Raw genomic sequence first — 15538 nt, 5'->3', positions numbered from 1 at the left:
CACTCAAAGCTCCAGCAGACCAGTTACCATCCCCCATCTCAAAATCAAAACACAAGTACATGTGTGCAGTCCGCTGTCACGTGTCGAAGAAAGCCCCCAACAAAACAAATGGGATTAAAAAAAAGCTGTTGAGTGACAGGAGTGATTATCCAATCGGCCTCCCGAATCTGGGTAGCAACAAGATAAATACAGACCTTTTGACCAATCAGAGAGCAGTAGGGGGCGTGAATTGACGAATTCTCGCGCTTACTTCCGTCAATATTTCCAGCTCCGCAGGAGGGGAAGGCTAGAGACGGAAGCAGAGACACAACAGAAGAGCTGCTTCTCTTTAACGGTTTGTTTGGCCGTTTTTCAGAAATTCACAGTCTTATACCAGCGTAGCGGAGATTCATTATTTTCTTCTTGTCGTCATTATTTGTTTTGGGTCGACTGACAGCTTCGTGTTTGATAGCTAAAACGACTTTAACAGCGCCCGCTAACGCTGTCATTGTCCAAATTCTGAAGGTAGAAAAATATATAATTGCGTCACGGATATTGCAAGGTATGTTATTTAAGTATATTAAAACGCTGTGGCTTAGTCTGGCCCTTTACATACGAGTGTTAAATCTGTAAACGTGCTGTAACAGGGTAATTGAGAATGGCTGATGGCCCTCTGCTTTATGTGATATGCAGTTGAAAGGTAGCTGCAGGCTACAGTGTCTCTATGAACACTAAGAGAAACCATAATAATACTTTTTATTTTCACCTTTTTTAACCAATGCTGGCATAAAATATAAGAATCTATGTGTGGTGGGATTTGTTTAAAAACAGTCAGTTTCAATTTGTAAGCTTTAAAAAAAATCATCTCAGTGTTTTTGAACTGCCATTAAATTGGTGATATTTATAACTTGTTCACCTTTTCATTTAAAAGTTGTTGTTTTTTTCAGTAGAACCTAATGTGAACATAATGTGAATATAACCGGTTAAATGCTTAAAACTGTTTGTGAAATTTTATTGTAGCATGCTGTATTTAACAAGGACAAATTAGATTTCAAAATTTCTCTCTTCTTTGCATGGTGGCATCAAGAATAAAAAAATCATTTTCTAACAAAAGCTGGTTAAACCTCCAGGTGTGAAGTAGCAGCGGCCCTCTCTGCTCACAGTCTCACACCTGCCAGACAAGATGCCTTTCTTGGGTAAGGATTGGAGATCGCCGGGGTGGAGCTGGACAAAGACGGAAGATGGCTGGAAGAGGATCATCTTGTTCGGAGATGTTTTGGAGGACAACAACGGAGAGATTGATTTGAAAGAGTAAGTTGCCTTCACCTTTATCTACCTTTAATCAAACTTCTTTGGTTTAGTATCATCTCTGTCTGAGCTCTACATATTTAAGTAGTCAAAAATTCACCCAATTAAAGTGCACTTTAGCTCTGTATCACATTGGTGACCTGTCCTGGGTGTACCCCACCTCTAGGATAGGCTTCAACCTCCCTGAGACCCTCATAAGGGCGTGCAAAAGAGAATGCATAACAGTAGTATATCTAAAGTTTTGCTGCTCAAAATATTGATACAGCCTAAAATGGAATGAAAAAAAAAACGAAATTGCTGGTCATCTTCCTTTAAAAAAACAAGGAGTTTAATCAGTTTTGAGTAAAAGTAGATCATAGTTTATTGGCTTACATTCATTGCCTTATATGGCAATATGTTTGTAGTAGCTTGTATGTACATTGTACTTTGACCATTTTTAGTTTGCTGACGACATTTTGGAGTGCTGTAAAATTTTATGAGTTATATTAAAAGTATAGTAATCAAAACAGGTTGCTTTTATTGTATAATCCAACTGTGCCTTTAGAGGCCAATCTAGGCCTTCAGTGGATACTCTAAATTGGATTACAGAATCACAGATTTCTTAGAAAATAGAAAAGGGGAAAAAACTAAAAGGAGCAGTGGTGAATGATTTAATAAGGATACATGAGTGGACAGATATCTGCTGAACAACATTTCTCTGGATATTTTTCACATTTTTAAACTTTGTAAGACCTACAAACTCTTTCAGGCTTCTTTTATATGTGTAAAATAAAAAAATGTAACCACAACAGTAGGCTAATTACATGTAATACCTGGCTTAATGGATCTAATGTCATGGGTTGCTGTTTGCTGTTACTGAAGAATTTTCTAAGCTATGATATGTGTTAATCCCTAACTGTAAGTTGACTCTCCTTCAGGATAATACTGAAGCTAAAGGGGAACTGGTGTAAAATGACCTGTTTACACAAGTCTGTTATAGAGATACCTAATAGCCCAGGGTTAAAGGGTACATAAGGCAACAATTCACTAATCATTCAACCACTTATTATGAGGGCCATAGCACATACAGTTGTGCTCAGAGGTTTACATACACTCATTATGGGGATGAATGTTGTGGTAATTTGGGTTTTTTAATGATTTCTTTGAACTGTTCTTTTTCAGGGGTGGAATGATTGTACAGCATACATCTTTAATGACTTTAAAAACAGCAGGACTTTCACACAAATTGAATTTATGAGGAGTTTTAAGTTGCACAGGGTCAAAAGTATACATATGCGCCCACTAATATTTGGTTCAGTGTCCCATCTCATGCAGATGCTTTTGCTATCTGGCCCAGCTTCCTCTGTTTTTGCTTTGAGGCAACAGTGATGCTCAAAGCTTTTTCTGTCCAACATTCACACCCATCCAGACTCTGATGAGCACATCGGGAGCAACTCAGGTTCAGTATCTTGGATGCAAACTGCAGCAGGGATTGAACCTTTCAATTTTGTAGGGTACCTGCTTTTCCTTCTGAGCCACAGCCACCATCAGCAATGACATTGGTTCTCACGATGACTGTATGTAAACTTTTGACCTTTTATGAGGTGATTATACTGTACATTCCCATAATTTCAGCTTGGTTTTGCCAAAGAGTGTTGTTACAGAAAAAAGAATTGAGTCGACATATTTTAACATAGTTTTCAATGACATTGATTTGGCAGTGAATCCTGTAGTTCTGTAAGAGCAAAGAGTGTTTGTAGTTGTGTTTATGTGAAAAAGAGTCTCCTAATTATGACCAATTATTTAATTGTGACAAATCTGAATGTGATATCTCATCAAGGTTTCTCAATGCTGCAGACTACTTGCACAGCAAGTGACAAAACACACAAACCGCTCGCTGTGAGAGTGGAGCAAATATTGATTAGATTCGATTTTCATCTGGTTCTGCGTATAAGTCACATTCTTTATTGATTATTCTTGTGATTCTTCCAGTTTTCCGTGTTAAAAGAAAGTAGGCTTACTTGAGCTTTCAGCGTAATTTCACCTTTTCCTTAATCATCTCTGAGTCTGAACACAGTGTGGAGACTTCGGGTAAAGGCTTGGATGTGACTCGTGTGAAAAAGCTCCACTACTATGAGTTCAGAGTTCAGTTGCTTTGCTCTGTGGTTAACAATTCTAGCTAAAAAAAAACCTCTTTAAAGACACAAAATTCCAGCAGAAGGTCAGTTTAGGTCTGGAATAATGAAACAACCATGTGGTAATAATGACAGAGAGTTCACAGCCAACCTCAGGTAGAGAAGGCTGTTACCGTTTGGGAAAACTTGGAATTTTGGTTAGAAGAATTCTGGATTGTAGAAGGGTAATTATGCTGACTGCATAATGTATCAGGTAGTGGGAATTTGATTTGCTCAGTTTAATACTGGGAAGTGTTACTCCATTTTCTCACAGAGCCCTCAATCGGGGTTTTGAAATCCTACTAAATTCCTAATGAAATAACCAAATTGTTATGTGTGTATGTATGAAGGTCTTTGATCAGATTTATTTATGCTACCTCTACAAGTAGTTCTGTCTCAGGTTGCCGTCTTATGAATGTGGTGAAGTTTTAGAATAGTCTAAGCATGTGTGTTTTTGTTTGTTTATTTATTTTAAAGTGTCAAAGTTTTTTGTTTTCGATTTTTTTGGCAAGTTTTCAAGGTTTTAATCACAGCAAGTATAGTCGTGCTTCTCTCAGGGCATAAAGTATTACAGGGTCATAACTTTTTCACTTAAGCATATTAAACTTTATTAGGGTGTTTTGGCTTGGTGTTTCTTACTAACAGGGGAGAGTTGACAGGAAATTAAATGATAGGAATATAAAACAAAAGCTTAATGTTTCCAATTACATGGTCCGTCTCAAACCACCAGGACACAGTGGATTTTTCTTGGTGAAATTACAAGAATAAGACCAGAAGTGCTCACGAACCATTAAATCGCTTAGAATTGGTGCCATAACATCTAGGCTTTTATGAGGTGATTTACATCACACAGTTCAACTTTTTTTCTTTCTGACTACATAGTAATATCATACAAACAACTTCTGAATGTGACCTGTGTGCAGTATATACAGCTAATCCTAAACCTCTGTGCATATGACACTTCTTTTTCACACACGTTCATCGTGCATGCTGTTAGATTGTAACAAAATGAGTTGAAGTTAATGTGCTTGTGAGCAGGTTAGGTTTGAAGCATAAGTTGCCATGACTGAGCCTAATCACGGAAAACTACAGGTTACACCTTAGGTTCCCTCTCAGAATTGACATCATAACTATTTTACAAGCCTTGGCTTTTATGATAACAGTGCATAATGATAACCTCCAATTTCAAACACGCTGGCTGTTGTGTGTTCAAATAATGGGGCTTAGTGGATTAAAGACTTTAATGGCAACAGCTTGTTGAGATCAGCTAAACCAAAAAAACATCTTCTGCTTTTCGTCTTTCTGGTTTATATTACACACTGCCCCTGTCTGCAGCTCATGTGGCCTCCCACAGCAGAGCTCATGTTGTTCTCCACAGGAAACTTGTATTGTGCCAACTGGCAGTGAGCAGTTGTAAAAATGAGGAGACAAGAGGGGATTTTCTGTATTCATTCATTTCTTTTTGTATGTATTTTTTTCTGCTCCAGCTTCTTGTTCTGCTTGTGTTTTGGAGTTTTACTGGATGGAGGATTATTAATTGCCTCATTGTATATGACTAGGCATTTATATGTTGGCACGTCCTTCTACATCTTGAATTTATCTGACTCCCTCGCCTCTGTTGTTTAGAAATTTGTTGTTTATTTTGTTGCATTTTCATTAGAGTTTACTGAAAAGTGATCTTCTCAAGTCAACTGGTGACATCTCTGATCATTGTGAGGACCAGAGACTGTTGATATGGTGGACAATAGTTCATGAGCAAGCCTCATAAAACGTAAACACACACGCAGGGTTTGGTTCGTGTCACGCTGGTACTGACAGGGTGGAATTGATGGCATCTCAGTAGCAGTTGGTGACGTCCCCTTCAGGCCAGGGGAATTTTCTGTCTAACTAACAGTACTTCTCGGTACCACAGTGACTCGTCAGCAGTCTTTAGCCTGTCATCAGACAATAACTAATTACATCATTTAGGCAAATTGGCTGCTCTTCAGATGCAGTCTCCCTCCACAAAGCCAGTGACCTCATGGCAACCGAGGTACGTTTGCCAGGCGACCACATGTAGGCCAGAAAGAAAGGAGACAATACACTGGGTGTGTACTAGAATGGTACACAGTGTTACAGAAGTACTTCAGATCACAGTGCGTGTGTAAATCTAAAACAAACTGGTCACTGATCTTCATGCTGTCGAGTGTCAGTTGAGTGTTTGAACCTCAGTTTAATGCTCATTTCTCTTACAAGTAATCGTGTAAATTGATTGAACTTAATCAAATGTGTTTGTCTACTAAGAGACTAGAACATCATCTAAAAGTCTTCATACTATATTTTGTATTCGGTTAATTTCCTTTGGAACTACGTGCTCCCTTCAGGGCCCTGTTTATCTTTTATTTGAGGATTTTAAAATGTCCACAAATCCTTTTGAATAAGTTGTTCCTTTGTGATGTTTTTATTGGTTCCTTGGAGACGGTTATTCCATGTGCAGCCTGTGTAAGAAAGTCACCCTATTGAATTCCACCTTTTTATAATTCACTTTGACATATTACTGCGCTTGCAAGTGTGTTTGTGTTTATGACTGTGCAACTGGATAAATGGATAGAGACAAGGGATTACTGTGGAGCTCATTCACTCTGATCAGCTGACTCTGTAGTCAGACAAGCAAAGCCATGTCTTTACTTATGCTGGAGAAAATTTAAGTTGGTCTCTTATTCCATAAGACCAACTTAAATATGCTTCTGGAAGTATATTAGAATTGATAACCAGTGTAATGTAGAACAGCTGTGGCTCAGGAGTTGATTAGATTGTTCATTAATCAGAAGCCTGGTGGTTTGATCCCTGGTTTGACTGTTTTACACGTTGAAGTGTCCTTGACCAGGAGACTGCATACCCAGTACGTCCACTGGTTTATTTGATCAATAAAGTCCACAGAATAATGGACTTAATGGTGTGAATATACGTGTGAATGGTGAAATGTGGCTTGCACTGTTAGTGTTTTGATAAGTTCAAAAGAAAGGACTGTATAAATACCATCCATTTGCCCTAGGGTCTTATTTGGAGCTCTCCTCGAAGATGTTTTCCATGAAAAAATTCCCTTCGTGCCTTAACATGTATTAAATGTAACTCTACCTCTTTTCCTGATTTTATTTTATTTTTTTGATTGTTAGCATGGACAGATCAATGAATATGCAAAGTTGTCCCTGTCCTGACCCCTCCGTCTTCACTAGTCCACCCCCGCTATCGAGGCCCCACTCGCAAGATCTTATTCTACATTGGGGTAGACAGGATTGGTCCAAACCAACTTGTTTTGCAAAAGAAGAAAATCCAGTGCTTAAGAGCAGGAAAAAGAGAGGAAAAAGTCACAAAACATATCAAATGAAGCCGCATGGGACCAACCGCACTGGACATTTTTGTCAATGCACCAAATATACAAGTTCTTCAACCTCTAGAAAGCAATCGGGTAAAAAAAAAAAAGGAAAAAAGCATCCACTAGTTCCAAAGGTTAGCATGATGCTAGTCACATCATAGAGATATAGCAGCACAGAAGTTGGAAACACATTTTTAAAAAGTATGAGATTAAAAAACAAGTCTGTGTGTTATCAGCAGACTTTCCAACTCGCTGAGCACTGTTGGGAACTATTTAAAGACTACATGACCCATATGATGACCCTGAGTTGGAAACCCCCACTGACAGGACTCTGACTTACTCAAGGGCTATGGGTGCACCATGGTACAATGTACTATTGCCTCATAGAAAGAAGGTTCTGGGTTCTAATCCCGAGCCTGAGCGGACTCGGTAGATGCTACCTTTCTGTGTATAGTTTGCAAGTTCTCCTTGTACCTGTGTAGATGCATGTTAGGTTAACCAGTGATTTTGAATTGGCTTTAGATTTAAATATAAGCATGTCTGTCTTGTCAGTCATGACAGGCTGGTGACATGGCCGATAAAGAACCCACGTCTCACCCTATGACACCCAGGGAGGGGTTAGCTTACCAAGAATTCTCTCTTAGCTGGCAGTGTTGCCGCTTAATTTAACCAATGGATTATTAATGCAGTGTATCAGATACCAGCTTAGTTCAGTAATTTGATCTGTCTCACAACGCTCATTAGAAAATCAGCGAACCAGAACTCCATAATCACACTCTTATTCATGATTGAAGTTTTGCAGCTTGTTTTTTGTTTTTTATTGTTTTTTCACATAGATTTATTTGTAGATAGTTGTTTTAATTTGTTTGTACTCAACAAGTAATTTGCTTTGTGAGTATTAGTTAATATTTTGACCTGAATTTAGTAAAGACATAGTAATAATTTACCTAATTGGTGGTTTAATTTTGTGGAAGTAGATTGAAAGAGTAGAGAACAGGCACAAAGTAAGCAACAAGTCTCTCGCACAACACAGGACTGTAATCTGAATTTTTAGCCTTTTTATGCAGTAAAAATGGTAAGAAACGTCTTCACAAACCCTGGGAACATCTGTATTCGCTATGTTGACTTGAATGTGACATGTTTTAATTCGTATTTCTGTTGGAGCTCGGCCTTTTTGAGTGTTCTCCGACAGCAATGTGAAGTTGAGGTCAACAACGAAAATGCTAAGTTCTGTGTTATCAAAAATAACACAGCCCTGAGGCAAGAAACAACAAAGATTAGATACAGCACGCTTAATGTTCTGAGACCTCTGTCCGACATGTTTGACCTTGGCCTGCATATCAGTGTAGCAGTAATACAACAGGTTTCCTTCAGTTTCTTTTTTTCCTCTGATCTTTAATTATTTATTTCCCTATAAGTTCAGTAACACTACATCACCTAACTTGGCTATGAGCCATCTTGCCGTGCAACTGTGACACACAGGCTATCAGTAAAAAGTCACTGATTTGCTTCAGGGCGACGCCACAGTGGTTCGGTGGTTTGTAATTACATGGTGTTTTCAGACTTGCGTGGAAGTGTTATTAATGCATTACGCACATGTTTCCTCTGTCCAAACAGGCTCTGCAATGGCAACAATGAAAATCTGTTTGTTGGAGATGTGTGTGAGCTCTCCACCACAAAGAGGAAAAAGGACTTCTACAACAATAACACTAAATCCCAGTGTGAGTTTCAGCTGCACATAATCACTGTTTTGGCTCGGGGAACTTTTTGTGGCATGAAGATTAAAAGCAATGTGTACAAAAGTGCAAAAGTCAGTGAGATAGAAATAAAACTCTCAGGGATTTGGATTAAGGTTGTGCTGCAAATGTTGTCTTTTTTATCAATTTGTAGTGTCCTCCGTCTCCAGATGCAGTGCATCCATTATAATATTAATAAGCACATCAGCAGCTCTTGTGCACCTTTTGAGGTTGTCTAGCTTACCTAAGTACTTCTGCATTTTATAGCTAAGATTTACATAGAAAATCTGAAGTGAAGTAACTTTTTATACTTTTAATAATAATTTGCCCTTAAATGATCTTGAAACTTTCATAACTATCAGTTCTTCTAGAGAGCACAAATTGATTGTATTATATCATTATCCTACTGTATCAGTAAGACTTGTAATGTAATCCATACAGAAACCCTTAAACAATTTCAGACTTTGGAAATGTTATAATGTTCAATGTTGACTCAAACTTTTGCAAATAAATACATTTTTAAAAAGTCATTAAGTTTCAGGTGAAATATCTTGTCCCTCTCTTGTCATTAAAATATGTAAAATTCAATGATGCACAACTGTAAGAAAGCTTTCATTAAAATGTTTGTTTTTGCATTTTTTTTTAGTTGTTTTCACAGATAAATGGATCTACATTCAGAAAGGGAGCACAAAAGAAGTGAGTACTGAGGCGTTTCACACAAAGGAGTGATTGTCTTTTAATGGAAAATACACATTAGTCAGTTCTTTAATTAACAGAGCTTGTGTGCACATGTTTTTTCTGATGTGTACCTACAGCGACATGGATACTGCACACTCGGCGAAGCTCTCAACCGGCTAGACTTTTCCAGCGCTATTCAGGACTTGAGAAGATTTAATTACGTTGCAAAAGTGAGCATTGATGCTCGTACATGATGTTAAAGAAACCTTTTAATTGTATGACTTATATAGCGCATCTTAAGCTCCTCCTTTTTTTTCTGTCACCCACAGCTTTTTCAGCTAATAGCCAGATCGCAGCTGACGTCTTTGAGTGGAGCTGCCCAGAAAAACTATTTCAATATCTTGGAGAAGATTGTACGAAAGGGTGAGAAGACCTGACATGGGGTGTCTGAGGGATAAATTGCACATACAGACTCTTTATTTTCATTATTACTTTTGGTGTCAGCGGCTTTCAAACTCTAATTTAGTTTTTTTCAGGGCGTTTTGTGTTGGGAAAAGTAGTTTTTATGTTTATAGATTTTTTGTGTGTGTGCGTGTGTGAATGTGAAGCCTTTGAGCGATCAGAACATGCTTTCTCTCATCCTGCTGTTCAGTCGTTGCAGTCTCATGTTTAACCGCAAAACCAATAGGGCTAGCATGCTCCATCATTACAGGGTTACAAAGGACAGACCAGGACTGTATTTTTTTTTTCATCCTTCAGTGGTGTGTATATTTCTGGTAAACACATTTTAGTTCTTTTGCAAACTTGAAGCTTTTTTGTAAAAATAAATATTAGTTTTCCATTTGTCTTTTTGTTATGTATATGGGGTGGTTTACGGCAGGAGCCCGCACAACAACAAAAAATGTGTTATGATCCTTAAAAAAAAATTCCTCAATAGCCCTGGTGTTTTCCTTCATGTTTCTCTTTTGCTTGTGTTTTTATTCCAGTTCTGGAGGACCACTATAACCCACGCCTCGTCAAAGAGCTTCTACAAGACCTGAGCTCCACCCTGCACAGTCTGACCATCCATGGCAGGTGTGTCCTCGTGGGAAACGTCAACATCTGGTTGTGCCGTCTGGAAACCATTGTTAAATGGCAGCAGGAGCTGAACAACCTCCAGATCCCCAAGGTATTTTTATTGAAATCGCAGAGTAGGTGGACCGCAGAACTTCCAGACAGCAATCTAAAATAGCAGCCATGCTGGAAATCTGTCTGCGCTGACTTGTCATAAGAGTGCTGTTTAAAATGAGAAGTAGGCTAAAAATCTGCCTTTTTATTTACAGTGCTATACATGTAGCTCCATTTGTACCTGCTTATGAATTATGACTTATTGACAAGCTGGTCCAATTTACAAGCTGAATTTAATGTGGGAGAAATGTGAAATACAGAAGTGTTGTTAGTCCACTATTTATTTTTGGTGATTCTTGTTTCCTCAGCAAATGTGCACTGGCATGTCATTCAGTGATTTGCCCCTGCACATGCAAAACAAGATCCTCTATAAGTTCTCTGATGCCTGTGACATCATTAACTTGGGACAGGCCACACCAACATTGCACATCCTAAGTGAGAACAACACACTGTGGAAGAAACTCTGCCTCTTTCACTTTTCGGACAGACCGGTGAGTATTACACTTAATCATTTGAGCTTGAATCTAAGGTTTTATTACTTTTAGTCATACATATATAGTCGAGTGTTGTAAAACTGGATTGCTTCAGAACTAGAAGTAGAGCCCATGTTAACCACTAGAGGGCAGAGTTGGCACAATTTATTCACAGCTCGCAAATGAGCTTATCCTCTAGCTCTTACACACACACACACACCCAAGCACACTATCTTAGACCTTTCGCACTCTTTCAGGATTGATGTTAATGAGGAATTGTTCTTGATTATATCTAAATACACACTGTTCTTGTTTTAATTGCATCTATCCCCAGAGTGTTTTAAATAGCTGGTAAAAGTTTCTTTCCATCCATTGTGTGTGTGTGTGTGTGTGTGTGTGTGTGTGTGTGTGTGTGTGTGTGTGTGTGCCCACTGCATTTTTGCAGTTCTGCAGGACTTTAGCCATAACCAGGAATGACAATGTGGACTGGAAGCTGATGTATTTCACCTTGCAGAAACACTACCCCATGAAGGAGCAGTACGGCGACACGTTGCACTTTTGCAAACACTGTAGCATCCTCTTCTGGAAGGTAAACGAGACAATGCAGCAGCAACAGTCTAAGCACGTTTCCTTATACTGATTTATTGATTTTGGTGGGGATCAAGATAATCAAAACCTGTAGGCACATATGTAATGAATAAAATCTAACATGACTTGTAGTCATGTAATAGTAATATGACTATTATATTATAAATTTAGTTCACCAGACTGCTATTCTGAAATAACCTAACAGGTTTAGTCCAAGTTTAACTGCTTGCTGTTAAAAGAAAAGTCATATCTTTATATTTTGAATAGTTTACCTTCCTTGGTATTGCTTTTGTATTTTTAACTCTAATTATTTAATATTCAGTTTACTCTAAATTCTTAAAGCCAGCAATAAAAAGGTTTGCTGAATCAAAAAGAACCGCAGAGCACTGCCTGTAGTGCAGATCCTTGTTCACGATTACAGTACAATAATTTAAAAAAAATTATAGTGTCAAGCAAATTAACCGACTGGTTTGCTTTCAGCAGCACAGAAAATCTGATCTTTTAACTAACTAACTAAGACAGAGATCATGTTATAGCAAGATCAGGGAACTTCTAGAGATACAGAAACTGAACAGTGCAGCACTTTTATTAAAAAGTATTCCTATACATTCAGTTTCCTCTGTTTGTTTCTTTATTTACTTGCCACAAACTCGTTATTATCCTTTCCTGGGTACCTAAATTATTTAACCTGCTGCTTTCTCTGCATCCTTCTCCTTGCTTGGCACCCATCCTTCCTGCCTCTTCTCCTGGTTCCCCTTGTCCCTGATACCTTAAGGATTGCCATCTGGCTTTGTTATTGAAGGTACTTTATGTCCCATAATGCTTTTCTATTTCTTAGATTGCCATCTTGTCTCATTTCCCCGATGATTGCCCCGATGGTCCGATTTCATTTCCTTGTATTGAGTTTTGTCTTTTGCTGTCCTGTCATCGTGTTTTGTAAACTCTGACATTGTTTCCGCTGACTTCTCCTTTAACCTGCTCCGGTTAAAATAGATTTTTTTTTCCCCCTGAATGTCAGCTGTCACTTTGTCCAACATAAATATTTGGACACTTCCATGTGCTATCATCCAGAACTTGCTCACCACATTTTTGTAAAATCCTTCCTAAGTTCTGTTTAGTTTTCACAAGCTTATCTATCAAGTGTCACATCACATTTTATCTTTTATATGCACTTAAATAGGCCGTGTGTTTTTACCACGAGTAAACAGTGACACATGGCCCTGAGAACTTTTAATTAAAACTGCCATAACCAGTGCTGTTATGTTCACAGTTTATGACATAATTACTAAATCACCCTAAGAGTAAGAGCTCGCTTCTGTGCTGTAATCAGTTTTAATTCTACTCTAAGTAAATGCTAGAATCATGACTGCGCCAACTCGGAGGTTTCCCAGTGTGCCTTCGTTCTAATGATTAAGCTGTTGACTTCCTTCCAGGACTTTGGCCACCCGTGCACAGCCAACGATCCAGACAGCTGCCTGATGCCCATCTCTCCGCAGCACTTTATCGACCTGTTCAAGTTTTAAACCCTCCATGCTGTTTTTCACCTGAAGCATCCGTTTAGCATCACTCCCACACCAAGAGGTGTGTACAAGAACTTGATGTCTTTAACCCAAATACAAAGGGCTTCAAAGAAATGTTTTCTTTATTTCGTTTACGTCTTTACTTCCTTACGCACAATTATTTCCGTAAATTGAGGAAAAATTAAATGAGAGGATTTCTCAGAATGTTGATAGAAGGTGATATATAAGCAAGGCTTTCTCCTTTCGCATACATGTTTGTCTTTTAAGACAAGAAAGGTTGCTCCTTACACAGGGAATAAAATATGATGTAAATGCAATGTGAATATTTTGAAAGGAAATATATGTAGAGCAAATCTTAGCATGTTTATGTTAAGTACAAAGCCCCCTAAAGATCATGACTGGAGTTCTTTTCATGTGGAATTTAAATTTAAATCAAACATTGAAGATATGACTTTCAGCCTTAAGGGGTTTAACAAATGCTGTAAACCTTAATTGGACACCACTTCTTTGTGAAAATTGATAGTCACCCAAAGCATACTGTAAAAGTAAACAAAAAAGAGTTTCTCAAGGCAAGGAAATGGGATATTCTTCAATGGGCAAGTCAGTCACCTGATCTCAACCCATCAGAGTATGCTTTACAGTTATTAAATACAAAACTCAATGCAGAGACCTACAATCAAGAAGCCATTGAAGGTGGCTGCGGTAAAGGCCTGAGAGAGCAGGTCCAGGGAAAAAGCTCAAAGAATTTTCATCCAAGTATTAAAAACTATCCTCGTACCTGAAATTTTGTTAACTTGTCCAGTCGTTTTTGATCCTCTGAATTTGAGGAACTGTGTATAAAAATGGCTGTAATCCCCAAACAGTTAAAGCAAAATTTCTCTAAAACTGCTTAAATCAAAGCTGAAAGTCTGCACAAATTTTGAACCTAACTGCAGACATGTATTTTTATTTATTTTTTTAAATCACAAAGATGCGTTTCTAACGAACCATAAAATAGTCACATTGATATGAACTTCCTTTCCCCTCACAAGCGGGAAAATGAAAGGATATGATTGCATCATTACAACAAAGCGATCTACGACCATAATACGTTCATTTGTGTTCTGTCAGTATCAAAAGCAGTCTGCCCTCCATTCCCTGTGATTGCAGGCGTCGGTCCAGTTCAGTTACTCTTTAAAACTGATTGGAAAAAGATCTCTGAACTGGTTGGAAGCATTTCTTCTGCCATTAGCTGTTGCTGTATGTTTAGTTAATGTTATTGCACCAGGCCTGTCATAATAGCACTTCACAATATTGATATTATTGCACTACTACTATCTGCTCTATAGGCACACTATATATATTAAAATATTTGAGATGCATTTGACTTTTGTAGCAATAATGCTATCAGTCAAATTCATTTCTAATTTAGTTTTTTTTGTGCGGCTTTGTTTTGTTTTTTGAATATATTAAAATCAGTTACCATAACTATACAAAAAGACACGCCACAGTTATCGCCTTTAGAGAGTTATTGTAACCTCCCCAGCTTGGACTTTGCCCACTGCTGTGTTTCAGTCTGTGGTGCTATGGATGTCCAGCTGTAGCAGGCGTGGTACTTTTGATATTTGTGGTGCTTCTGATTTATGTATCAGCAACATGAAGTAGCATCAACACATTCCTGACCCAGTGCAAGTTTTACTCCCATTAAAAGCAACCATGTTCCAGCCATTATTGCTGCAGTGAAGGCACGGTTGCCGCTAAAGTGACTTAAAGCTGTCTGCAGTCGTTTTCAGAGATCCAGTCTGTTTCTTTTGTATAATACAGCTCAACCTTAAATTCATCAGCCAGATAAAAGGTTATTGCGAGGTAAATGTAGCCTGGCGAACTATTCTGTTGAGTGATCTTTAGGGGGCTCAGTATGTAAGTAATGGTAATGTGTTTAAAAAGAAAGTTTAACATTTATTGTGTGGCAGAAAAAGATGACTTGTGTTAATCTTTCATTTTTAATGGGGTTCAACAGCTTTTTGTTCCGTTTCATTTTGGTGGCATTTTCCTACAATAACTGCATGCCATGTTTGCGTCTCTGTTATGTTGTCCTCTGTGAATACCTGCCGTGCTCTGTGTACATCAAAAGCGTCAATGCGTCACGCACACACACAAAAGAAGTAAAACCCCATCAGCTGATCAGGTTGTTCTACTTTTGTCAGAACTGTCATGTGACAGGTAAATTGCAAAGCATTATTTATGAAAAAAAAGAACATTTTGTATCCTTCCAACTTTTGTAATACCCCTCTACTGTTCCCATACTCTTGATGGTACTGTCATGATTTTTCCGGGGCAGGAAGTAGCTATTCAGTAATAAATATTTCTAAAAACCTGTTTGTACTCTGTTATTACTTGATTGATGAGACTCAATTTTCTGAAGCCATGTAATCAAGTTAAAAAGGAGACTGGAAAACAAGAAGTGAAAGATCACATTTTGCCTATTTGTAAGGGTTAGATTATGTTTTTAATTATTAATAGAACAATATATTTGCAGTATTCTTTCTATTTATCTCGGTGTGTGTGTGTGTGTGTGTGAGTGAGAGAGGGGGGGGGATCA

General features: G+C 38.2%; 1 protein-coding gene across 3 annotated transcripts; it reads left to right on the top strand.

The window, feature by feature from the left end:
- Nucleotides 1–205: 205 nt before the first annotated feature.
- fbxo25 (F-box protein 25) lies at nt 206–15313 on the top strand. 3 transcript variants are annotated; one of them, XM_004541774.3, is made up of 11 exons: nt 206–334; nt 1110–1290; nt 8413–8516; nt 9178–9227; nt 9347–9439; nt 9539–9632; nt 10196–10377; nt 10685–10867; nt 11295–11438; nt 12213–12239; nt 12871–15313. In XM_004541774.3, exons 2-11 carry the CDS (start codon nt 1163–1165, stop codon nt 12958–12960), a joined length of 1095 nt encoding a protein of 364 aa, XP_004541831.1. In that variant the 5' UTR covers nt 206–334; nt 1110–1162; the 3' UTR covers nt 12961–15313. The 3 variants fall into 3 exon arrangements, with proteins under 3 accessions (XP_004541831.1, XP_004541833.1, XP_004541832.1); XM_004541775.5 differs by lacking the exon at nt 206–334 and adding an exon at nt 352–541; XM_004541776.6 differs by lacking the exon at nt 12213–12239.
- The last annotated feature ends 225 nt before the right edge of the window (nt 15314–15538 follow it).

This window comes from Maylandia zebra, linkage group LG15 (assembly GCF_041146795.1).
Source record: "Maylandia zebra isolate NMK-2024a linkage group LG15, Mzebra_GT3a, whole genome shotgun sequence".
Taxonomy (NCBI): Eukaryota; Metazoa; Chordata; class Actinopteri; order Cichliformes; family Cichlidae; genus Maylandia; species Maylandia zebra.
This window is presented reverse-complemented; position numbering and strand designations above follow the sequence as displayed.